Source organism: Pleurodeles waltl, chromosome 2_2 (assembly GCF_031143425.1).
Source record: "Pleurodeles waltl isolate 20211129_DDA chromosome 2_2, aPleWal1.hap1.20221129, whole genome shotgun sequence".
NCBI classification, from domain to species: Eukaryota; Metazoa; Chordata; class Amphibia; order Caudata; family Salamandridae; genus Pleurodeles; species Pleurodeles waltl.
In genome coordinates this window covers 213805243-213832063 of record NC_090439.1, presented here as the reverse complement: position 1 = coordinate 213832063, position 26821 = coordinate 213805243, and the positions used below count along the sequence as shown (strand labels likewise).

At 45.1% G+C, this 26821-nt stretch overlaps 1 protein-coding gene across 1 annotated transcript in view; it reads right to left on the bottom strand.

Moving 5' to 3' along the window:
* DNAH5 (dynein axonemal heavy chain 5) overlaps positions 1-26821 on the bottom strand; it is a 4110061-nt gene that overhangs the window by 421592 nt on the left and 3661648 nt on the right. The window contains exon 67 of the mRNA XM_069219645.1: positions 24566-24680. Coding sequence (XP_069075746.1) covers positions 24566-24680 — 115 coding nt within the window. The remainder of the gene's footprint in view (positions 1-24565; positions 24681-26821) is intronic.

Below are 26821 nucleotides of genomic sequence, written 5' to 3'. Positions count from 1 at the left end.
ATAATCCAGCCAGGACATTTTCAACGAATAGTTTAGTGATTGTGCGTCTGCTATAATAGCCCTATTTAAGCTTGCGGATTCAGAAGTCCACACTTTATGCCAGAGTAAAATTGGTTGGATACCTAATAAGTCTAAAATATATGTTACCCCCAGTTCTGAATGGCACACCATGGTTGAGGTAGATTTTGGAACACTTAGGATAGATTTAAAAAAATCTTTTATACTAACTGCAGAACATTACTGTGACAGTCCGAACAAGATGAGGACAACTGAAACAAGAAGTTGTGGTGCTCAGGTAAGTGTTTTATTGTTCTCTAAACAAAAGGATAAATCAAGTGTGAGTTCGTTCTGCTGTTACTCTTAGTCTCTCCCAAGTTCTTCTTGGAAATGATGTGTCTTTCCCCTTTCTTCTCTTTAGGTGGAGGCACTGTCAGTCTCTCGGACGTCCCATGTGGATATCGGAAAAAGGAAATAAGGAAAACGAGGGTAAGTGGGACGTTAAGAGATACGTCTTTCTTATTAAATTTATCAGACTGGGGTAGACAACAAAGGGGAGGGGGTGTGGTGTCTGTGTGGAACAGAGGGAAGTGCTTATTACTAATTTACTAGCGTGTTATTGTGTCCCTAGTGCCTCTTTGTGCTCTCCCACCTCTTTTCCCCATTCACCCTCTACCCCTTCCGTAGTTTCCTTCCCCAGTCCCCTTCCCTGTCGTGCACCCTTTATTGGCCCAGAAGGACCGTACCTTCGTAAGCCACGACCCCCCGGGGCCGTGGCTGGCGTTGAGGTGGTCCTCCCTGAGGTAGGCTTCAACACGGCTTCCTGGCTCCCGTTCTCCGTCCTCCAGGTGGTGTTCCCTCTCTTGGTCTCTCGTCGCGCTTGCCGTCGGATCCCTTGCCTCGGTCTCCCTCCGTTCTTCGTCCTCCGCGTCTTCTTCCTCCTTGTCTCCGTTTCCTTCCTCCTCCTCCTTCTCCCTTCTTGCCGGCTCCACCGGCTTTTCACGGGCGCCGTCTTTCCGTGGCCAATCCGTGGCCGGGAAACCTATCCAGGTTTCCCTGGCAACGACCTGACGCCGGCCTCCATCGGGAAGCGTCTCCCCGGTAACAGGGAGACGCGGAGATGACGTGTTAGAGGAGTCCGATACGTCATCTCCGGCCTCCCGTCTCGCGGTGATCGGGTTTACCCCGTCACATACCCCTTCCCAAGACAGGTCCTGCTCCAGGACCGAATCGGAAACAGGGAAGCGAGAGAGATAATCAGCAGGGACTTGCAAACTCCCAGGAACATGTCGGACCTGAAAGGAGAATGGTTGAAGTTCAAGGAACCATCTGAGAATCCGGGCATTCGTATCTTTATGAGCGGCAAGCCAAGTGAGGGGGGCGTGATCCGTAAAAAGTACAAAAGGCCGGCCCAACAGGTAATACTGTAGACAATCTACGGCCCATTTAATGGCCAAACACTCCCTTTCTATTATGGGGAAACGACGTTCCCGAAGGCCTAGTTTGCGGCTGATATACACAACGGGATGATCGAGTCCCTCTGCTCCAGGTTGCGTCAGAACCCCCCCGAGCCCCACATCGGAGGCATCAGTGTAAAGGTGAAAGGGTTTCGAAAAATCCGGGCATAACAATATGGGTTCTTTGGTTAAAGAGTTCTTCAAGCGTTCAAAACTAGAAGTTTGAATAGCAGAGAAAGGTAATAGCTGATTTGGATGTGATTTGGACAGGAGGTCCGTAAGGGGAGCGGCTAGAGTGGAATAGTGAGGTATGAAACGCCGATAATATCCTACTAGGCCCAAGAAAGAGCGCAAGTCTTTTTTAGTTTTCGGGAGAGGGGCATGTAAGATCGCGTCCACCTTCTGAGCTTGGGGTTGAAGTGTTCCCTGACTGATTCTGTATCCCAGATATGAAATGTCGGTTTTCCCGATAACGCACTTCTTGGGATTGGCTGTCAAACCAGCCTCGGTGAGTGCATTAAAAACTTGGCTTAGATGGTCTAAATGGTTTACCCAGGTATCGCTAAAAACAACTACATCATCTAAGTATGCTGCTGAAAAAGCAGGGTATGGTTTTAATATACTATCCATTAACCTTTGGAAAGTGGCTGGTGCACCATGTAGTCCAAAAGGTAATACAGTAAAATGATACAGCCCGGACTGGGTAGAAAATGCCGTTTTTTCTTTATCTTCGGGGGCTAAGGGTATCTGCCAATATCCTTTGGTTAAATCTATTGTGGACATATATTTCGCCTTTCCTAGTTTCTCTAGGACATCGTCCACCCTAGGGATTGGATACGTGTCAAATAACGAATTCTCATTAAGTTTTCGGAAGTCTATGCAAAACCTGACCGTACCGTCAGGTTTTGGTACAAGAACTACGGGCGAACACCAGGGACTGGTAGAGGGCTCTATTACTCCTAGGGTCAACATTTTCTGTATTTCATCTTCTATAACCTGCTTCCTTGCTGCTGGGATGCGATAGGGTCTGACCCGGACTACTGTGTCGGGGTTTGTTCGTATTTTATGACGAATTAGTGTGGTTCTACCGGGGTCTTCTGAAAACAATTGTTGGTATTGCTGCAATAAGCGGTATACCTGCCTCTTTTCCGCTTCCTTTAATGCTTCGTCTATAGTGGGTAGGGTTGTCCCCTTGGCTAGTGTGGTAGGGCAAAATTCAATTTTCAATTCCTTACTCGGGCACAGAAGGCTAACCATTCTTGGGACAGTGTCGGGTGTCTCGGGTGTCTCCCACTTCTTTAAAAGATTTACATGATATATTTGGGTTTTCCTGGGGTTGGTCGTTATTTCCACTAGGTAAGCTACAGGGGAGACGGCTCGGATGATTCTATGGGGGCCTTGCCATTTCGCAAGCAATTTATGTTCGGATGTGGGTCGCATGATTAAGACCTGTTCATCGGGTTGGAAAACTCTTAACTTACTCCCCTTATCATAATAATGCTTTTGGGTTCTTTGAGCCTGTTCCATATTGTCTCGTACTTCGTCCCATAATCCCTGTAAATGCGTTCTCAAGTTATGAGCATATTCCAACAATGGAGTCCCTCCCTCCGTGGCTTCTTCCTCCCAGGCCTCCACCGCCATGTCCAGAAGGGAACGCGGTTGTCGCCCGAACACTAGCTCGAATGGACTATGCCCCGTGGAAGCCTGTTCGTGCGTTCGGATCGCGTATAACACCAATGGTAATTTCTGATCCCAGTCTCTCCCTGTGTCATGCACAATTTTTCAAAGTAATGTTTTGATAGTACGATTATATCGTTCGACCAAACCATCCGTTTGAGGATGGTAAACGGATGTTTTGATCTGAGATATGCCTAAAGTTTTACACACTTGTTTCATCAAGGTGGACGTAAAGGGAGTGCCCTGATCGGTGAGTATTTCCTGAGGGAATCCAAGACGCGAAAACACCGTTATCATCGCTTGGGCTACGGTCTTTGTTGTCATACTGGTCAGGGGAATAGCCTCGGGGTATCGGGTAGCATAATCAACTATGACCAGTATGTAAGTGTGTCCTTTTGAAGAAGGAACCAAGGGTCCAACCAAATCCATCCCTATCCGTCTAAACGGAATATCTATAATGGAGAGGGGCATGAGTGGTGCTTTTTTTGGTTTACCTGGTTCAGTCAGTTGACACCTGGGACATTGGGCACAATATTTTCTTATGCTGGCAAAAACACCGGGCCAATAAAATCGCCTGAGGAGATATTCTTCAGTTTTGTCCCTCCCAAAGTGTCCCCCTCCCGGATGATTATGAGCGAGCGTAAGGATGTGATCCCTATAGTATTCAGGTACTATGAGTTGTTTTCTTTTTTCCCCTGTACGTGTGGTGTTTACCCGATATAGGAGATTATTTTTGATTAGGAAGTAGGGACCCACCTCATCCATTTCCTCTGACACTGCAGCTTTCCAGGCGTGAGACAGGGAGGGATCTTCTCTCTGTTGTTGAGCAAAACTGACAGGTGCTTCGTGGATTTCTGCTACCAATCCTCTTATGGTGTTCTGACTAGTACTATTTCGGAACTGTTCTCTTTCTATTCTTTTGTCCCTTCGGGTCAGTTTCCTACGGGTTATTGGACATTCAATTGGACTTTCTGAAAACGGGGCTTCACCCCACCAGTCCTGTGAGATTTTAGAGTCTCTAACCTGATCCAATAGTTCTTGAAAATGAAGGTAATCTGTTCCCACGATACAATCCTCGATCAATTTTGGCATTATCCCCATCGGGAGACTATCCCGGTAGGGCCCCCATTCTATCTGTAGTATTTTTAACGGGTATTGTTCCTTGTCCCCGTGAATACAACAAATATGTACCCACTGACTTGTCTCTGAACCCAAAGTGGTTATCAGGTCTTCTCTGATCACGGACTGGCTGCACCCGGAGTCGACGAGGGCACACACATAACGTCCATTGATTTTGACAGTCTGTTTGAACTTGTGGTTACCTTTCCCTGTACATAGGACCCTATGCCTTGTAACCCCTATTTCCATTGGCTCACCTCCTTCGTGTTTCTGAGGACACATACGGGCGATATGTCCCCATTCCCCGCAGTGGTAACATTGGGGTCCCTGTACAGGGGGGCCTTCCGGTATTCTACGGGAAAATATATTGTCCAGTGGATTCTTTGGGAGGGGTTTTACAGGTGGCAAGACAGGTTTTATGTTGGGCCGTGGTGGTATATTTCTTATGTCGGTGGAGCGATGATACGCGCAGGCCAAATCAATTGCTGTGTTAGTGTCTACTTTTGGATGCTGTCGTATCCAGTGTTTTGTGGCTAAGGGTAGAGCATCCAAGTATTGCTCCAGTATAATTATTTGTATCACTTCTTCACGGCTATCGCCAATAGGCCCCAACCATTTTAAGGCCAAATCTTTTACCCGGAAATAAAATGTCCGGGGGTCCTCATTTGGTCCCCACTTGACCTTGCGGAATTTCATCCGGTAGTATTCAGTATCATGCCCGACACGTTCCAAAATACTGGATTTTATATCCTTGTAGGGTGTGAGACCTCCGGGATTAGCAGCCTGATAGGCTGCTTGTAAGAGGCCAGTTAGTAACGGAGCAACATATTGTCCCCAGCGTTCTTCAGGCCATTGAGCTGACGACGCCACCCTTTCAAAGTTAGTAAAGAAAGACTCTGGGTCTTCTCCCTCTTGATATTTCTGCAATACTGAGCTGGGAACGTTCGGGTGGACTTTACTAGCGGCAATGGTCTCGGTTAATTTTGTCATGGCCGTTTCGTGTACCAGCTGGTTATTTGCAAGAATGGTGGCCTGGCTTTTCAAGGCCGATTGTAAAGCCTCTCTGTCCTCTTTTGCTTCCCGTTGGTTAGCCTCCCATACCAGCTGCAAATGTCTTTGTCCTTCTGCTAGCTGTTTGATCATATCCTCGAGGGAAGGGTTGTCACTCATTGTATACCCTGTTCGGTTGTCGTAGGGTCCCTAAGGATCCCACTTCTGACACCACTGTGACAGTCCGAACAAGATGAGGACAACTGAAACAAGAAGTTGTGGTGCTCAGGTAAGTGTTTTATTGTTCTCTAAACAAAAGGATAAATCAAGTGTGAGTTCGTTCTGCTGTTACTCTTAGTCTCTCCCAAGTTCTTCTTGGAAATGATGTGTCTTTCCCCTTTCTTCTCTTTAGGTGGAGGCACTGTCAGTCTCTCGGACGTCCCATGTGGATATCGGAAAAAGGAAATAAGGAAAACGAGGGTAAGTGGGACGTTAAGAGATACGTCTTTCTTATTAAATTTATCAGACTGGGGTAGACAACAAAGGGGAGGGGGTGTGGTGTCTGTGTGGAACAGAGGGAAGTGCTTATTACTAATTTACTAGCGTGTTATTGTGTCCCTAGTGCTTCTTTGTGCTCTCCCACCTCTTTTCCCCATTCACCCTCTACCCCTTCCCTAGTTTCCTTCCCCAGTCCCCTTCCCTGTCGTGCACCCTTTATTGGCCCAGAAGGACCGTACCTTCGTAAGCCACGACCCTCCGGGGCCGTGGCTGGCGTTGAGGTGGTCCTCCCTGAGGTAGGCTTCAACACGGCTTCCTGGCTCCCGTTCTCCGTCCTCCAGGTGGTGTTCCCTCTCTTGGTCTCTCGTCGCGCTTGCCGTCGGATCCCTTGCCTCGGTCTCCCTCCGTTCTTCGTCCTCCGCGTCTTCTTCCTCCTTGTCTCCGTTTCCTTCCTCCTCCTCCTTCTCCCTTCTTGCCGGCTCCACCGGCTTTTCACGGGCGCCGTCTTTCCGTGGCCAATCCGTGGCCGGGAAACCTATCCAGGTTTCCCTGGCAACGTCCTGACGCCGGCCTCCATCGGGACGCGTCTCCCCGGTAACAGGGAGACGCGGAGATGACGTGTTAGAGGAGTCCGATACGTCATCTCCGGCCTCCCGTCTCGCGGTGATCGGGTTTACCCCGTCACAATTACATTGTGAAAAGTTTTTAACAGCTATAATCGTTTTCGTAAAAAGTAATTTCCTGGAATTGATAGCTTGCGACCAAGTGCCTTTGTTATCAAACATAATTCCTAGGTATGAGAAAGTTTCTGTATCATCTAATTTAGCGCCATTTAAAGTCATGTGGGATTTTTTGGCGAATTTTATGCCACAGGTCATCATGTAGGTTTTCGAGTGGTTAATTTTGAGGCCTAGGTCTTCCATGTAATTAGCAAAAATTGCCAATAATCGCTGCAGAGCTATTGGGGTGCGTGCCATGAGAACAGCATCGTCAGCATACATTAGTGCTGGAATCTGTCGGGAGCCAAGTTGTGGGAGGTCACTACATTCTGTGGACAAGACAGCCTCTAGTTCATTGATGTAAAGGGAAAACAAGAGAGGTGCAAGAACGCAGCCTTGACGTACCCCCCGATTTACAGAAAAAGAGGAAGTACACTCCCCCTGGAACCCGAAGCGTACCCTGTTGCTCCGGAATATAGTTCCCTAATAAAGTGAACTATTGTGTTATCGACCCCCATGTGCCGCAAGATGGGCCAAAGTTTATTATGAATTACGCAATCAAATGCCAAAGTCAAATCTACAAATACAAGGTATAGGGCACCTGGCTTGGCCTTCGTATATTTACCAATCAACATATCTAAATTCAGGGAGTGTTCCACAGTCCCTATCCCAGATCTGAAGCGATATTGTAGGTCCGTTAATATGTTATTAGCTTCCGTCCACTCCTGCAGCCTGTTAAGCACAATACGTCCTGCAATCTTTGCAAGGGTGTCAAGTAGTGAGATTGGTCTATAACATATTGGGTTTTGTCAGTCGCCTTTTTTAAAAATTGGAACAATAATGGACTCCGCCCAGGTCGGGATAAAGGCTGTGGTACAACAGGCTCGTAAAACCTGTGCCAATAAGGGGCCCCAAAGAGGTACGTTAGACTTATAAATGTCGATTGGTACTCCATCCGGGCCTCGTGCTTTCCCACTCTTGCTGGTATTTATAGCGTCAATGACCTGTCTTAAGCTAAATGTTGGAGTGATAGACTGGAAATCCACTCTATGGGCGTTTATATCAGGGGATGTCTTTACCGAAGAGTATATTTTGGAAAAGTGGGTCACCCACTCCTCATCGGTAATAGCAATTTCAATTCTCGGTGACATACCCTCGCCCAATAGAGGATAATTTACTATCTTCCAGAATTTGGGGTTATTATTTTGGATGCTTGCATCACAGAGAGTGTTCCAAGCCTCATCTTCTGTATCTTTTTTCCTATTTTTTATGGCCTCTTTATGCTTGTGTCTGAGGGTACTGATCTCATGCTTGTTAGGATTTTGGCTATGTAGGTACTGTTTAAGTTTCCTGTAGGCCCGTGTACATTCGGTATCAAACCACCCTTTGTTTCCCCGTGGTCTACATTTACCTGAGCTTGCTGTGAGAGACTGTTTAATTCCCGTGGTGAATGCTATAAATGCTCTAATGCAGTCCTGAGCTCTGATGTTATCTGAGAGGCATATTTTAACCTCATTGGAATAGTCACTCAACAGCTGTTCCATAAAGCCTGTCGGTTCAATCTGTGACCAGCGAACAGAATACCCATTTCTTGAGCCCAATTCAATGTTTGCTGCATTTTCTACTGCACTCTTTTTTTTATTTATTGCTTGGGGCAGTTCGTGTTGTATACTTTGGGGATAGTGGTCATTAAACGCAATGTCATATTTTGTAGTCGGCTGCGCCGAAAACAAGGTTGTTTGACATTAGTGTGAAATCTATTGTGGTGTTTGCACCTTTACCATTAAAAGTGGGTTTAAGCTGTAGGTTACTATCATTTAAACCATTACAGAAAGAAAGATCAAATTGAAATAATATGTCATTTAACAAATTACCAAGGTAATTATGGCTAAAATGAAATAAATCGTCATTTCCTCCTAAACCTAGACTACAAACTTTCTCATGTATTTGGGGACACAAATTAATATTAAAATCACCTCCCCAGATGATATAGGTCTCCTTATGTGTATGATTACATACGCTATCCAAATCATCCTGCAATTGTATGAGAATATGTAAAACATTTTGTAAGGGAGCGTTATTATAGAGGTTAATAATGACTAGGTACGCTCCAAGTTTTCATTCGCATATGGTCAGTTGGTAAAATGTGCCAGAGATTAGGCTAGACACCTCTATTGAGTCGAACTTGTTAGAAATGTATGTGCACAAGCCGCCTTTCGTCCTGCCCCGTGACAAAGGGATTGCGGGAGTGTGGAATGTCCTGCATCCATTTATATGGATGGGGTCTACACACCAGGTCTCCTGTAGACATAAACAGGGAAAGGATCTAATAAATTCTAGCCAGTCCTCATTTTCAATTTTATTACGAAGACCTGCCACATTCCAAAAAACGAGTTTATCCCCTGAGGTAATTGAGCCTAATCCTGGGGGGTCAGGTTGCCCTGCTTTCCTTGTTGGTGTGGATACTGTAATCTCCGTCACTATATAGGGTGTGAATATTGTTATGGCTGTAAACGGTTGCGCAGGAGTTCTACCTACTAGTGAGTCATCAGTGTACTCTATTCTGCTTTACAGTTGTTTCCTCCTCTTTGCTTCCCACCTGATCAACTACGCTATTCAGGTGGTCGGGGCAGAGTTAGTCTTTATGGTCAGCGACCTGCCCTCAACATGATCTACCATCAGTCAATCGACTTCCTCCAAGGGGAGGGCATAGAATCTGTTCTAGGTAGGAACTAGATAATTCCTTTCAATCCTACCTTGTTGGTTTGAGGGCTCTATACTGGGTTGGTCAGACCTCCCCCTGATTTTGTAAAAGTAACCTAGGGGGAGCAGAGAGATACCATAGTCCGGGATTTGTCTTGGGCATAAAGTTCTCAGAATATGCTCAACCAGTTTTGGGGTTTTGAATGAAAGTACCACACAATCACCCCTTAATGTTTTGTGAGACCTACCCACCCATTTTACTCTCCTGGCCATTTTAATGTCTTCAAAGAGGGTGTCTACCATACCAGGTTCCATGCGTGTTCTTATCCAGTTAAGGGATTTGTTTCTAAGTGCCGTCCATGTTTCCATATTTTCCGTAGGAATGATAGGGACGTTTGCAAGGAGTTGCTGCAGGAGGGAGATGTAATGCATCTCTTGATGGAGATGATGTGTCCAAAGCGGGTTTCAATATATTTTGTGGTTCCGAGCTCTTAATGTGTACATTTAGTTGTTGGAGACTACTGTTGCGATTTGAAAGAGTACAAGGTTCTGGGTGGCCTTGATTAGCCAAAGAAATGTTTGGTCGGTATTGTTGCTCTTTAAGGAGGTATGAGATCCGGTTTGAGTCTATATCGCTGCCGTGTTGAGAAGTTATGGAGGTTGAACCCGAGGTCCGAGCCTTTACTAAATTAAGTATCGATGCCACGTTTTCCTCCACTTGAGTTAGACGTTAAGTCAGTGACTCAAAGGACGTCTTAACTAGTTGTTCCAAAGCAATGATGGTATCTAGGGTGTTAGTGTTTGATTTTACTATGGTACGGGTATTCTTCTGGGAAGGTTTTGTGTTGAGAGGATTAACTAAAGATTGTTCCGTAAGTCGGTCTCCATTTTTGTTGTGAGTGTTTGTTTCAGGTGGCTCGAGGCTAGGAGCTCTACTCTTTCGGGCAACTTTAGGTTTCCTTGTACGTTTGGAAGGAGATGGAGAATCATCGGCCTCTGAGATGGTCTCGCTTAAATAGTGGATACATCCATATAAGCCCTTTGAGTGTTCCCTGCTTTCTAGCAAGTTGGTCTGGGGTTGAGGAATTGCTTCTGGGGGTAAGGGGTTATTATTATTATCTAAAGATTCCAACTGGCCTCTCTGGGTTAATAGTCTTTCCTCAACGTTTGTGATCTGTTTATCAATAGCACCCATTGCTCCTGATATGAATTTTAATACTGAAGTATGGTCTTTGTGCTGAGACGTGTCTTTTGCACTTAATTTCTTCCTCTTACCCATATCTAACTATTTGTTGTACAATCAAGATTAACTGTAGCCACTCTGGAGCGCTACTATCCAGTAACTATGGCTAAGCCTACGTGTACAGAAAGGGCTCGCTATATCAATCAGGGACTTATTACCTATAAGGAACAGCCTAGTGCATATACAAATTGTATGACAAATTTTTTGGGAAGAAATATAAAAACCTTACTAAGTTACAAGTAATAGAAACAAATGGTGAAATTAGCCTGTAATAAATACAGTTGTTTGCTCATCAACGAGAAGGGGGGTACCTGACCAGGTTCCAGCCGAGTACACGTTGTCCAGATCAGGATTTCAGGGGGGGAGGTGGGGGCGGCTTGACCTCTTCCGGTCGATGACGAGTGAAGGATGGGCCTGCTCTTGGCCCGGGCGCTGCCCGCGTGCGACCCGCGAGGCGGGAGTGCCCGAGAGCGCTTTAAGCGCTATGGAGGAGGGCTTGGCCCCTCCCTCGTGAATTCGTTGCCCGGGGTCCTTCCCCGGTACAGCTGGATGCAGGCTGAAACTTCCCGCGAGGCTGGAGTGCCGAGAGCGCTTTAAGCGCTATGGAGGAGGGCTTGGCCCCTCCCTCCTGAATTTGTTGCCGGGGGTCCCTCCCCGGTACAGCTGGATGCAGGCTGAAACTTCCCGCGAGGCGGGAGTGCCGAGAGCGCTTTAAGCGCTATGGAGGAGGGCTTGGCCCCTCCCTCGTGAATTTGTTTCCGGGGGTCCCTCCCTGGTACAGCTGGATGCAGGCTGAAACTTCCCGCGAGGCGGAAGTGCCGAGAGCGCTAGACCTGAAAGTCTAAATGGTGGAGACCAAGAGAAAGAGGATCCCTGTCTGCCTTTCAGGGAACAAACCAAGGGATAGGGCCATTCCAGAATACAGGATTGACCTGTTCCTAAAAGAAAGGGCTTCACAAGAAAGGGAGACTAAGACTAAGGTGCCTACTTTTATAAAGTCCTGTACCCACTGACAACAGGCCCATTGCAAAGGGACAACTCAAAGAGGTGTGAGATGCCATGAGAGACTGGGTGCCCTTGAAACTTATTATACTGCCCTCTCCCCACCTCCAGACTGCCTGGGGATCTGAAGAACCTAAGGGGGGTCCACAAAGCATAAAGTATGGGATGCAGAGTTCCTTTGGAGTGAAGGGTCAAGGCTATGCCTAATTAATATTCATTATGACTCTCCAAATACATGGTTGGAAGTGATGGCCTTTGTCCTCTCAGGAAAGGAAAACAGTCCCTAACTAGTGCTCCCTTAAAAAAGGACACTCTGTGGGCTAAGGCTGGTTGATTCTCTTAGGAGTCAAAAGAACACTTCTGAACAGGTGGCAGACTTCAGCACAAGGGTTATTGTGATGTGTAGCACAGCAACGAAGATACTTTTTTGGTTCTAATTGTTTTTATTAAAGATATGGGGAGAAGAGAAGGAGAAGATTTAGGTTTAGGTCCTATCCTCTATTTGTACCATAGGAGTATGGGAAGAAATGGATTTTATCTACTTTCCTGTATGCCAAAAGCCTGATCTTAGCCTTTGGGGAGTGCCCTAAGCTGCTACGGACTATAACGGGGAGCAGTGGTGTCAGGAGTTTGAAAAAATATACTGGATTCGAGGAGCCACGGCCAGTGTTTTTTATATCAACTTTAAGAAAAGGTAAGTTGGACACTTGAGAGCCTAGCTCTGAAAGCTGCAGAATTGTGAGACAGGAATGAGAAAACGTTTGGTCGAGAGAGGCAAAGGAACACTGGCCTTACTGAACTATCTGTGTTACCTCAAACTATCATCCAAGGAAACCATTAACTCTAGAGTTCTAACCAATTAAATGACTAATGACGAAATAAAGTAAGAATTTCAATGTCATATTGTTTAATTTCTCTGCGAGGGTTGTACTGTGTAAAGCTTGATTGTCATAAAGGAATGACGACGGACATCTTTAAAGCTCAACTGAACAGACCGCAAGGATTTCTGTAGCAAGGACTAATGACTAACTGGTCTGTTTTTAGGAGGTTGAGTTGTTGCGTGCACATGATGTGCAAGTAACTAAGGGATAGATGAATAATATACCCATATGTACATTTGTTATCTTAACAATTCCTCATCCTTCAAGTGTTCTAGCTTCCCTCCGTCGAACTATTTGGGAGGCAAAGGACACTGAGGTTACACTTTTTTAATGAGATTTCTCATTGATGCTTTCTATCCAATTGCATTTTTCATTAGCATATTCATTTACACTTCTAAAGTCAACTGTTCTTTTTTTTGGTGGTGATCTATTTTTCAATATAGAACAAGAAACTTAGCATTTTAACAGCCCAAGTGAATCCGAAGCGGGGACTGCCAAAAGCCAGTGAAGAAAAGTGTGCGATTATTTGGATTTTCGGAAGGGAATGAGCAGTATGGCTGTGTTTGGCATGTTTTTTCCCCTTCCAAAATCAAAACCTTTTCTGCAATGAGTATTAATGGGTCTTTCAAATGTATAAAGGATTCACACTTTCTGAGAATGAAATTCACCACCACTAACTGCTAACATGTGGGCGTGGTAGGTTATTTTTTAACATGCATTTCTCATTTCCCCAACTTTTAATTCATGTATTTGACTTGCTAATGTATTACTTGGTATCGTCTACCACCTTGTGTAGGTGGAAAATCTAGTTATGGATGCACCTACTGTAGTTATTTGATTGGTGCTTGTCTAATTTATCACTGCAAAACAGTATCTTTTGTATAATTGCTGGTTTTGCTATGCCAATGAAGAACAAGTTACTTAGCTTCTGTAGTGCTCTTCCTGGTGGATACTCTATCTAACCACATATTCCTCACGTTGCTCACCTTGTGAATAAACCCAGGCATCAGACTGAATCCGGACAGCTTTCTCTGCACTTCCCTTGCTTGCCAGTAGATGATATTGTGCAACACTGTGTATGGTTCATCCTGCCCCAGAAGGGACGTCGGCCACAATATAACCACCACCTCTGCACGTCAACGTCAGTTTCTTCCCACTGTCTGAAGCAGTCAATTAAAAGAATGGGGAAGAAGGGGAGTTGGTGAGGAATCTGCAGTTCAATAGAGAGAGTGTCACAGAAGGCAAGAAACTGTTCTCTGATGGCCACTTCTAACCTCAAATTCCTCACCTTGTAAATTGGTACGAAAGCAGTACCTCCCCAGCAGTGGGAGTGGAGCACTGGACTTGGCTACCCAGGCACTAGTGAAATTAAGCTTATGTAGCAGCCTGGCAGATGTCCAGTAGTGGTACTCATGTGCCAATGCAGTGGTAGAAGCTTTGGATCTGGTGGAAGGAAACCATAGGCTTTCTGAAGGCTGCTCCTTAGCCAGTTCATAACAGATCTTTATACAAAGGACAATCCAGCTGGAGGCTGTGTGCTCTGGCACAGCTCTTCCTTTCTTTTTCCTAAAGAATCCCACAAAGAGCTGATCATCTTACTTGATGGTGTTTAAGTCCAGAGCTCTCTTTGGTTCCGGGTGATGTAGTTTTTCTTCCTCCTTTGATGGATGAGGTGGAGTGAAGAAAACCTGCAGGCTGATAAAACTACTCAATACAGAAAGTCGATAAAACTATCAGGAGGAAAGCTGCCGTAGCACTTAACACTAGCTCATCCAGGAAGTAAGTGGTTTAGGGCTACTGGACTGAGAGTGCTTTCAGGTCACTCACATGACACAGCTGATGTGACTGCGATGAAGACTTCAATACGTGCAATCGGTGGGCAACTATGCATTGGCTCAAATGGAGTGCACATTAGGAATATGAGAACTAGCTTTAGGTCTCATTGGAGCCTCACAAAGGGTTTGGTGGGTCAGTCCTTTTGTAAAAAGGCACATCACAACAGGTGATTTAAACAGAGATGGCTGATCAGGCGACCATAAAAAAACTGATAAAGCTGACAAATAATGTTTAACTGTTCCTAAAGAAAGGCCCTACTGGGATTGTGATAAGGAAAAAAGGAGGACATAAAACCACTGGGCTTGTAAGGGGTGGGTAAGTCTCCCAGCATTCTGCACAGAGGGTTTTAGTCGACGGACACCTAGCAACTTGAATGACATTTACTAATTGTTAGAAATGGGGGTCTCTGGTTGGCAGTCAGTTTGCACCATGTCAGGGAGATACACACCTAGGATAACCCCTGCCCACCCACTTGGTAGCTTGACACAAGCAGACAGGCTTATCTCAGAGGCAATGGGTAAAGTATTTGTACGAATACACACAGTAACAACACTACAAAATTGACACAAAACCAGTTTAGAAATATAGCCAATATTTATCTAAATCAAAAAAGACCAAAACAACAAAAATCCAACATACATAAGCAAAGTTATGAATTTTTAAAGTACAAAAAAAAGAAAAAAAAAGTCTTAATCCATAGAAATCAATGGTTGTGTTCTTTTTACACAAAATACCAGGAATGCATCAAAAATAAAGCCGCATGAGTGAGCGTGTGTCAAAAGTCAGCAATGCGTTGATTCCTGATTTGCAAGTGAAGCCGTGCTTCGTTTCTTCTCCGATCAGGTAGGCGATGCATCATTGCAGAAGAGAAACCTTGGGTCCACACATGTTCACTGTGGTTTTGAAGCTCATCCACAATGTGTGCGAAATTCCAGAACACAGTGGTGAAGAGCCGAACTGCGTGGGTGATGCATTGATTTTGGAAGCCACACACTGGTGTTGTGTCGATTTCCCTGCTGCAGTGCAGATGGTGCATTGATTTTTCAGCCACGAAGCAGGTGCTGCGTTGATTTTTCTCCCGCATGGTTCCTGTGCGTGAATTTCAGTCTTGGTTCCAGCAGCTTCTCCTTTCAAGGTCCCAGGGACTGGATTAGGAACCACTTGGCAGGGTAGAAATCTCAACAAGACAGTCCAGGTGCAGGCAGAGGAAGTATTTGATAGCACTCAGACATCAAAACAGGGGGCAAGATCAGTCTAAGCCCTTGGAGACACTTCAAAAGCAGGAAAACACAGCAAAGTCCAGTCTTTGTCCACTCAAAGGCAGAAGCAGCAACTGCACGCCAACCCAACAAAGCACACTCACAGGCAAAGGGGAGGTACTCCTCCTCCAGCTCTTGTCCTTGGCAGAGGCTCCTCTTGATCCAGAAGTAATCTAGCAATCTGGGATTTTGGGTCCACTACTTACACTCCTTTCTGCATTTTAAGTAGGCAAACGTCAAAGGAAAGTCTCTGTTGTTCACAAGATTCTGCCTTGCCCAGACCTGGCCCCAGACAGACACCAGGGGTTTGGAGACTGCATTGTGTGAGGACAGGCACACTCCTTTCAGGTGTAAGTGTCAGCCCCTTCCTCTCCACTCTAGCCCAGGAGACTCCACAGGATATGCAGGCTACAACCCAGCTCCCTTTGTGTCACTGTCTAGAGGGAATTCACAAACAGCCCAACTGTCAATCTGACCCAGAAGTGGATTCCGCAAACAAGCAGAGGCACAGAATGGTTAGGCAAGAAAATGCCCACTTTCTAAAAGGCATTTTCAAAATGACAATCTAAAATACAACTTTACCAAAAATGTGTATTTTTAAGTTGGGAGTTCAGAGACCCTAAACTCCACCTCTCTATCTGCTCTCATTGGGAAACTACACTTAAGATGTTAAAAGGCAGTCCCCATGTTAAGCTATGAGAGAGATATGCTTTGCAATAGAGAAAAACGAATTTGGCAGTATTTCACTGTGAGGACATGTAAAACATATCAGTACATGTCCTACCTTTCACAAACACTGCACCCTGCACATGGGGCTACCTAGGACCTACCTTAGGGGTGCCTTACATGTACAAAAAGGGAAGGTTTGGGGCTGGCAAGTGGATACACTGGCCAGGTCGAATTGGCAGTTTAAAACTGCACACACAGACACTGAAGTGGCAGGTCTGAGCCATGTTTACAGGGCTACTCATGTGGGTGACACAATCAGTGCTGCAGGCCCACTAGTAGCATTTGATTTACAAGCCCTGTGCACCTAAATATGCAAATCATGAAAAAGCCAATCACCAGTCCAATTTACACAGAGAGCATATGCATTTTAGCACTGGTTAGCAGTGATAAAGTGCCCAGAGTCCTAAAGCCAACAAAAGCTGGTCAGAAAAAATAGGAGGAAGGAGGCAAAAAGTTAGGGGATGACCCTGCAAAAAGGGCCCGGTCCAACAATAATTTCGGAGACAGATTGAAGGCCATCAACTGTGGCCACCCAGTCTCCCTGGAATGGAGGTATACGTTTTGCAGTCTTGGATGCAGATTGTGCCCTGCTTTTGTAACAGGAGGTCGTTCTGGAGAGGAAGTTGAATCAGAGGACAGATGCTCAAGGCTAGAGGTTTTAAGTACCACACTCAACACAGTTCTAAGCCACTAGGATTACTTGGCCTTGTTGTTCCTGATATTCTTCTGAACTTTGGGTTGAAGAACTAGAGGCGAGAAGATGTACAAGAGTCCCAAGCTCCAATCCTGATGAAAAGCCTCTATGAGTGAAAATTGTCTCTGCAATGCCAATGCACAACCGCTTTGTGCTAGACCCATCAGACTTAGGGTGGTCTTCCCTCAAACCTTTTGCCGCCTTCTTCCATTTTTGCTGATTCAATTTTTGCTGGCTTTAGGAATTTGGGCATTTTACCACTGCTCACCAGTGCTAATGTATGTGTGTGCTTTCTTTTAAACATGGTGAAATTGGCTTACACCCAATTGGCACATTTAATTTACTTGTAACTCCCTAGTAAGGTGGTACTTCATATACCCACAGACTGTAAATTAATGTTGCAAGTGGGCCTGCAGGACTTTTATCATCCACTTAAGGAGCCCTTTAAAACATGTCTCAGGCCTGCAATTACTGCCTGTGTGTGCAGTTTTAAACTGCTATGTCAACCTGGCAAAATAAACCTTTTGCCAGTGTGAAACATTCCTTTTTAATGCCTATAAGTCACCCCTAAAGTAGGCTGTGGAAATCCCAGAGGGCACTGTGCAGTTTATGTAAAAAGTTGGACATGTGTGTTTACGTTTTACAGGTCCTGGTAGTGAAAAACTCTTAAAGTCAGGAAGACCTGCACTGCATTGCAGCCTGCCTTATCACCGGAATTCCTGCTGTGTGGTTCATCCTTGGTGCAGGCCCTCACATCACCAAACTCTGTTTCACAGCCCCGCAACTCCTCTGATACAGCTTATCACCCTGACTGCATGATGCATCCTTGACACAGGACTTTGCATTGTAAGCCTTTATCGACATGATCATTGACAATGATGCAGGACCTTGAACCGTAGCCTCGCCGCACCTCAGAACTGATACATCACTTCAGCTGCACAACACATCTTTGCAGCAGATCCTTGCAATGCTCTGCAAACCTGGATTTAAGGTACTTTGTTCAGCGGGTGTTAGACCGGTCAGCCTTAGGCTGGTCTTCCCCCAAACTTTTTGCCTAATTGCCTCATCTTTTTGCCTCATCTTTTTACTGGCCTTAGGACTCCGAGCACTGAGTGTGTGTGTCTCTTTTCTAAACATGTTAACATTGGTGTTTACACAATTGGCATATTGACTTTATTTGTAAGTCCCTTGTAAAGTGATATATCAAATAGCCAGGGCCTGTAAATCAAATGCTACTGGTGGGACTGTAGCACTGCTTGTGCCGCATGCACAAGTAGCTCTTTACATATCTCTCAGGCCTGCCAATTCAGAGCCTGTGTGCAGTTTTACTGCAACTTCTACTTGACATTTTAAACTATTAGCCAGGCCTTGAACTAACCTATTATTACACATGTCCCCCTTAAGGTAGGCCACAGGTAGCTCATCGGGCAGGGTGCTATGTAAGTACAAGGTAGGGCATGTACTTTTAAGTTTTGCATGTCCTAGTAGTGAAAACCACCCAAATTCATGTTTCGTTACTGTGAAGCGTACTCTCTCTCATTGGTTAACACTGAACATTCCTTATTACACTTTTAAGCTGGAGTTCTTGATTGAGGAGTAGCTATGTAAAGTTTCATATCATTGGAATGATAATGAAAAAGTCGGATTTAACATTACCAATTTACAAATGCCACTTTTAGAAAGTGGGCAGTTCGCTGGTGACAGCTACTCTTTGTTCATTCCCTCTAGACAGCCACAAACACAGGAAGGTCAGGTGTGTCTGAGCACTCATCTGCATTCTGATGGCTCTTCCTGGGCAGGAGGGGCTGACACACCTGAATAGGCAATGCCTGTCCCCACCCAGAGGGCTGATTACACCCCTACTGACAGTCTGGAACCACGGTTAGGAAAAAAGGACCTCTGTGCACCTCAGAGACCCTTCCTTGAAGACACCCTCACTTAAAAGGAACAACAGGGTATAGGTACTAGGTATCTGACTCCACCAAATCAGACACTTCTGTACCTATAACTGGACTGCTGACCTGGAAGAACTGCTTTTCTGCTGTACTGCTGTGCTGCCTGCTGCTCTCTGACCTGGCTGAGGGAGAGCTGGACTCTCGGCTGCACCCCAATGTGATCTCCAAGGGCTTGTTGGCTTGCCTCCTTTTGCTTGAGTCTCTACCTTTGCTTCTGTGCCTTGTTCACTGTAAGTGGACCCAGATACTTCCACCAGGAAAATCGACGCATCTCTAGTCTGCTGAAGCAGAACTGGTACATCGACCCTGTTGCAGGAGTAGAACCGGAGCATTGCTACTGGAACAAACGCATCGTCTTGAGAGCCTGACTCCCGGAACCTAGCATTGCCGTCACAGCAGGTGGCGAGATCAATGCACCCCCTCAACTATGCGGAGAAACCTGGCACATCGCAGTTCAGAACCAATGCATCTCGACGCTTCGTCTTCGGAAATGATGCATCGCCACGGCTGGGTGAAGAAAGTTGACATCACCTCGGCTGCAGGCCTAGCATCGACTCAACACTCGTCTGCACCCTGTATCTCGCTGTTGCGACTAGGATAATGGTACTCTGTTCATCTGGCCTGCATGTTTCTTGTCCCCAGCCGGTCATGGTTGGCTTGAACTTTTGACTTTGTCTTGTTCCAGTGTGACCAGATAACCTCCATTGGCACTTATAGCTTCTAAGCACTAGAACTTTTATTCTTTAAAAATTCATAACTCAACTTCTACTTATTTGATATTTGTCGTTCTGGCCTAAACTTATGTATAAAATTATTGTCTAGTTTTCTACCCTGGTGTGGAGTCTTTTGTGGTGTTACTGCGTGTTGTGTTGCACAAATACTTAACACGTTACCTCTTTAGATAAGCCCAAAAGTTCTGTGCCAAGCTACCAGAGGTGAGCACAGGTTATCTTTTAGTTTGTATCTAACTTACCCTCACTAAAATGTGGTTCCTGATTGTACAGAGCACATACTTTGACAACCAGAAACCCAATTTCTAACAGCAGTACTTCCTAGTTCACTATGGCTGGACGGCGGTCGGCCTGACCTTCTAACTTTGTTTCCGTACAGTACAACAAGATATCTACAGTTGGTGCTTTGTGCTTTTTGGCACTATTTTTATTAAGATCTTTAACATTGCATATCTCTGGTTCTACTAATTAGATTTGTGTCGTGTTGGCCTTATTTTTTTTTTTAATAACTACTCTATTGTTCTAACCTGGTTTAGTATCCTTTTGTTGTGTTTTTTCACTGCATTTCTGTTTGACAGGATGCACAAATACTTTACACATCCCCACTGAGTTAAGCCTGGCTGCTCTGTGCCAAACTACCCAAGGGTTGAGCACAGGTTTAGAGTTTGCTTCTGACTTCACCTTGAGATGAATTGTGGTTGCTGCTTGAAAAGGGTTTGACCTCCCTCAACCAGTAACCCAGTTTCTTAGACCTGGACACCACTCATGCTCGGCAGTGGTGAAAAGATCAAGCCAGGGTTCCCTTCATCACTGTGCCACCTCTGAGTGCAGCTGCCATTCGTGATCCACTGGGCAGCACCAGCTGAGCTTGTCTGCACTGGTATTTTTGAGATTATGGTAGATCTTGTATGACCAGGGAGGTACCATAAGGAATGAGGCAGTTCCAGAGGTGCAGAGCCTCCTAGCACAGGACCCACAATGCATTCTGCTCTGCTTGTTGCATTACCACATGGCAGGGTATGGTGTGCATGAGAACCTGCACTCATTCTCCATTGTTGGACAGGAGGCATGCTTTTAATTCAACTGAATCACCTGCTAGTGGGGTAGGGAGATTGGTCTGCCATGGGACTAATTGGAGTCTAGCAGCCACCAGATCTTCAGTCTCCCCTAACACCTGGATGGAATCTGAGATTCTTTTGAAGGTGAGCACACAGTCTTCAGATCTCACTGCAGAGCCCGCATGTGTCCCTTGGATTGGTCCACTAGCAAGATGCAGGAAGCCAAAAGTATGGATGCCTCAGAGCCACTCTCACTGAAACCCAGGTCAAAGGTTGAAACATCGAAATCGTAGCCCAAATGTCTTGGACTCATTGAGAGGGAGTTAAGGTTCAAAACAGCACTGTGTCCAGGATGGCATTCATGAAAGCCTTCATCTGAAAGTGGTTTACAATTGTTTGAGGAAAGCCCACTTTCAGCTACCTGTTGCTGAGGATGGGAAGACTTATATTCCCAATTCTCGTGGCAGTGACCACCACAGTCATTTTTGTAAACACCCAAGAGGCATTGGTAAAGCATAGGGCAGCACTGTGAACTGAAAATGCTTCTGGCCTACCTGAAACCGCAGGTAACATCTGTGGGACTGAGAGACAGGGATGTGAAAATAGGTATCCTGCAAATCAAGCACCACCAGCCAATCACCTGGATCCAGGGCAGACAGAAATTGGGACAAGTGAACATCTTGAACTTGAGGAAGAAATTCAGAGGCAGTAGCTCTATAATAGGGCAAAGTCTGCCATCCTTTTTCAGCACCGGAAGTAGTGGGAGTAGAAGACAGTCCCTACCTCTGACACTGGTACCCTCTTTAGGGCTCCCTTCTCCAAGAAAGCTTGAATGCCACTATACAAAAAGGACAAGTGGTCTGCCAGAAACCATTGCAGCATAGGTGGTATGTTTAGAGAGGTGGAAAGGAGTGATAGGATGTAATTGTGTTGAACTATTTAAAGCATCCAACTTTCCAACTGTGATGTTGTGCCACGTTGGAAGGTAATATTATTTGATCTCCAAACAGACTCCAGTGTGCCACTAAGAGTATACTAAAGGTATTTGTCAGTGGCGGGGTAGTGGACTGAGTAGTGTATTGCCCCTGGGGGCCTGCAAGCTATATTCCCTGCCACTGGCCCAGTATATTGTTGCTGAGACAGAATTTGACATGTTCTCTGGTGTAAGCCTCTGCTGAAGCCTCAAAAGGAGCAGCACTGCTGGGGAAACTGTGCCATGCTAGGCCAAGACAGCGCACTACTGCTTTACTTCCTTAAAGTCTGCCTTGTCCCCAAAGAAAAGTGTTCTGTCAAAGGATTTATCCTTGAGTGAATGTCGGACATCACTTGAAAACCCTGTACAGTGTATCCAGGTGTGGCACCGAAGCATCACTGTGGTACCAACTACCCTACCCAGAAAGTCAGTACTGTTCAGGCCTACCTAATGATGTACTTTGCTGCATCTTGGCCATCCTGAATTATTTGCTGGAGGTTGGAGTGAAGGTCATCTGAGACTGTGGGTAAGACATTGGCACAATGCATTCAAGAAACATCCCATGAGGCAAGTCAAGTTTAGGGACCTGAGGACCAGACTGGCAGAGGAAAACATTTTCCTTCTGAGTTCTTCCATAAATTTCAGAAAAACATTGGGGCCAACCTATTGGTTGAGGCCTGAAACACAAGGCTTTCCACTATCAGGTGCTGCATGAGGTAAGATGGGCCCTCCCTTATCTGGTCTGTGCCTTGAGGCTATTTGACAACGGACAGGAAGACAAGATCCCGGTTTTGTCCAGGTGACAAAAAGTATGCATTTCAAATTCTCATTAAAGAGAGTAGTGGTTCTGAGGAAGTTTGCCCTGTCTGCAGTTCCTCAGTGAGTACATTTGTTTTCACCTCCACTTAAGGAAGCTGGAGGTCAAGCGCTTCCACTGACCTTCTTATCACCATCGCAAACAAGACTGATTCCTTAGTAGATGAGGCAGGTGAAGAGGTGAGGCCAGTGCTAGGCAAGGTATCAAGCCCACAGGCCTCTTGGAGGTCTAGAAGTAGGTTTTCTTCATCATAAATTTGTGATGTGTCATTTCTGTCACAATCTTGTGGCTCCTGGTCTGAGAATCAATAGTGTAATGGCAGTGTATTAAAATCAGAGTGGTGTTCTATGAGTGGGTGAGGTGGACGCAATGTCAAACAAGGTCATGATAGATTCACTTCAGAGTTTGAGAGGATTGTGGGTTCTTCCTCTGGTGCCAGCAGTGCCACTACCAGTGTCAACATGCAGGGCCCAGAAGAAGGTCTCAGCTAAATCTGGCGAGTTGTAGCAGCCATTGGCCCTGGAGTTTGGGCTGAACCAGGAAGAGGGGGAAAAGCGGCAGTCAGCATCATGGCCAGATCCACTGAGAGTAACCTGATTGAAGTCCTCTTTGGCTCCATGAAGCACTGAAGCTCGCTAGAGAGATCTAAAACAGTACTAAAGATCCACAACATGCCCTCCTTGAACTTGGATCTGTGTGGCACTGCCAATGGCCTCGGAAATTCAGGCTAGATCAGGACTAGGAATTGGTTCTGAAGTTGGAGTACGAGACCAAGACTTGGTGGTAACGTGATGTACACACAACTTCTCCTGGTGAGAGTGCCAGAGAGACTGACAGTCATGTTTTGTCTACTTTTATTTCTTATTTTTTGACTTATCTGAAGACTTGGAGTGAGACAACCATCTCTTTCAGGAATGGCCTTGGGATTAAGAATATGTCTGTGTCCTAAACCTCAAGTGAGATTTGGCTGTCCAAGCTTTTATGCGGTGCTCGGCAATGTAGTTTTTGTCCTCATGGTCCAGGATAGGCTTTGAGTTCATCCAGGAGTACCTGTAAAATGATGTCAAGTAATGCCAGGATCCCAAGCACCACAGACAAAATCTTGTGAGGGTCCAGCACTGACAACAGTTTGCAGCAATACTTGCAGGGTTTGAAACTTGGGGAGACATGTTCTCTGCCTACTGGAAAATATTTGAAAGGGACTCTGTCAGGTCTGTCAAGGAAATGAGCTCCAGATCCACGTTGCAAGGCATGGGAAGAAAGGAACTCATAAAGATGTGCAGATTTGGCAGTAATATTGTCAGTAATATTATGGTCCTAATGTCACATCAGGAGTTGGATGGATGGACGCAGAATTACATGACACCACATAGTGCAGGGTAATTGCTGAGAAAAATCTCCAGATTCAGGCTAGTGCCTGAAGTTTCACAAGGTGAGAAATCTGCACTTAGAAGCATTCATCAGAAAGCTCATTACCTTACTCTCAATTTGAATGATCCTATCTGTACAGTGGAAATTACCCTTGCATCCACATAATTTTTAGTGCTCTGAAAAATTGCATATGTTGTCTTGTGAAATTTTTTGGGATTCCACGAAAACGTCACAAAATTATGATTTTGTACAACATTTGATTTTCCAGCATCTTTTGTCACTTTTTGTTTTTACTCAAGTAAACACTACACATAAAAATGTCTTGTAAGATACTCTTAGGAGACTGGTTAGAGTAGAAAACGTAGCTTGTGAGGCATTAGAAAACCTATCTTGTGAGGCGTTGCATAAGGCATAACTTTGAGACATTTCATTGAATTTCACGCAGGTCTAATAATTTTAGTGTATGTTATCATATCGGCATAGTCCATCTGTAAAGTTGCTTGTTATTTTGCTTTTGTTGCAAAACATAGCTACCTGTTAACTGTGGTCCATCACCTGTAGCCTCATATCACCACCCTGGAAATGCTCTCTCCCTAAAGTGGCTGGTATTTAAGGTTTAACATTTACAAGCAACCTGAGATCATCTAAACTACATGGTGTTCATCAATACTTTTTCTCAAGATTCACTTACATTAAGCAACCAAAACATTAGATTTAAATCAAACTAGACAGCTAGCCAGCAAGCGCTCGGTAGTCTGAAATACTTGTTTGCCCTACAACTACTATATGCTCTGTCAGCAAGTTCCAATCAGTCTATTCATCAACTTGTTATGCACAACACTTAATTGGTTCTCACCTGGCTAAGGAAAGGTCAAAGAGTCCCAAAAATTGACGAAGTGAAGTCTGATACATCATATTGACCATGCTCATCTCTGTGATAAGGAAATACAAGATACTTCCTCTTGCTGCAACTACAATATAAAAGTAAAAAGAAAAGCTGTGAAATAAATGCAAATGATACAATATAAGCACAATACTTTAAACATTGAATTAAGTTAGAAAACTAATTGAATGAAAAAATACACCTACTGGTAATAAAGACAGATGGGCCTCTTAGACATTTAAAGGAAAAAACACGCTTGTGAAAAAAATACAAATGCAAGGAGCATTTGCAAATTCAATAGGTCTAACAGACAAACCCATTGAATTTGCTAATTCTTGTTTGAGTTAGATAGCTTCTACAAATGCAAATACATATGCTACAGCAATCGTGTATTGAGACTTATTAAAATGTACAAATACACTCAAAGATGGCTGCTATGCATTGGTAATGTTGTAACAAAACCATTCAAAGCTGGTGGATTAGCGCAATTTTAACTCCAAACTTTATACGTTTTCACTGGGCAATTATGCATTTATTTCTGACATTGTGATTACCGTGTGTCTTAATAATATTAATGTGTCTGAACATATAAACGCATTATTGCAATGGAACCACTGAGAAACTAAAGCTTTCTAAACATGCACGCAAATGTTCTTTTAAATTTCTTTCATGTGTTCATTATTCACATTTTACATTTACACTTTAAGTTGTATTTGCAAAAGTAAAATGCATTTCTTTGTGCATTTATTTTGAAAGTTGTACGTGTGCATGTATAATTGCCGATGTACCACTCTGTCCACCCGGGTTGTAACAGCCGCTGGGCTGGAGCCAGGCGGCCATCACAATCCCACCCTCGGGATTATGACCCCGTCTACCGCCATGGTTTTCGTGGCAAGTGTACCGCCACGAAAACCATGGCAGTAGGCAATATCAGTGCCAGGGAATTCCTTCCCTGACACTGATAGGGGTCTCCCCCGTCTCACTTCCCACAGTCCTCCCCCACCCTCTGCCTCCCTCTCCTGCCCCCGCACATTTACACACCCACACACATACACAATCACACACACACACACACACACATACCCACATCCACCTACCCATGAACACATACATACCCACACACCGGAACACACCAACATACATTGTCGCACACATGCATTCACAACACCTGCATGCACGCATACAAAAACAGACGCACACCCCCGCACACACACACAACACCCCCACACACACACCACCCTCCACGACCCTCTCCTGTCAGAGAACCCGACTTACCTGCTTGCAGGAGGTTCTCCGGCAGGAGACAGGATGCAGCGCTGCGGCCAGCAACAGCACCCGCCAGCAAAACACCACCAGGCCATATCATGGCTCATGATACGGTCAGTGGTATTTTGCTGGCGTGGCGCTGCTGCCACCTTACCGCCATCATGACAGTCAACAGTATTCCGCCAGCCTTCTGGCAGATTTCCATCTACGGTCATAATTCGGGTGGGCGGCTGGTAGCCATGGTGACGGTATGTGGGCGGCTGTCGCCATTGCAGTAGGCGGCAGTTACCACTAAAGTTAAAATGAGGGCCTAAATGTTTAGGTAATATTAGCCTCACTAAAGGCCTTAATTTTGAAATCTACTTTCCTTGGTCAGCATTGTGTTTCTTTTGCAGGTCTGTTCTCATGATTTCAGAGAAAAAGGAGTATTGTTGTCTGTATTAGTTTATTGAGAGTAGGGACAGGGAAGGGAAATCTTGGCAAGAAACGTTAAGACCTATGAGCAGATAAAACCTCCTATTTATAGTGCATCAGGAATGGGGTATGCTCAAGGTTGCACCAACTGTCCAAGTTCTGTGGGATAGAAAATTCAGGTGATGCTGAAAATGCACACCACGAGAAGTTAAATGATTGATTCCTGGTACGGTGGGAAGAGATATGATTGCTGCTGAAGGTCTTACTTGTTTTAATTAATGCTCACAATGTCTGAAGTTAAAGCATTTTACCTTAGCCTTTGAGGGGTACAGCCCTCTCAGTTTCCTTTACTCTTGCAAGTGTGAAACTTCATGCTAAACACTTATTCCCTTTTCTGAAAGACTTCTACTGATGTCTTCAGTATGCCGACACCTTCCCGCATTTTCAGATTTTTTTAGACCCCTTCTACAAACCATCCTCGTACTTTAATGTAGAACCAAGATAAGATGTCTACAGAACTTATTCATGTTTAGGAGAAAGAATCTGAAT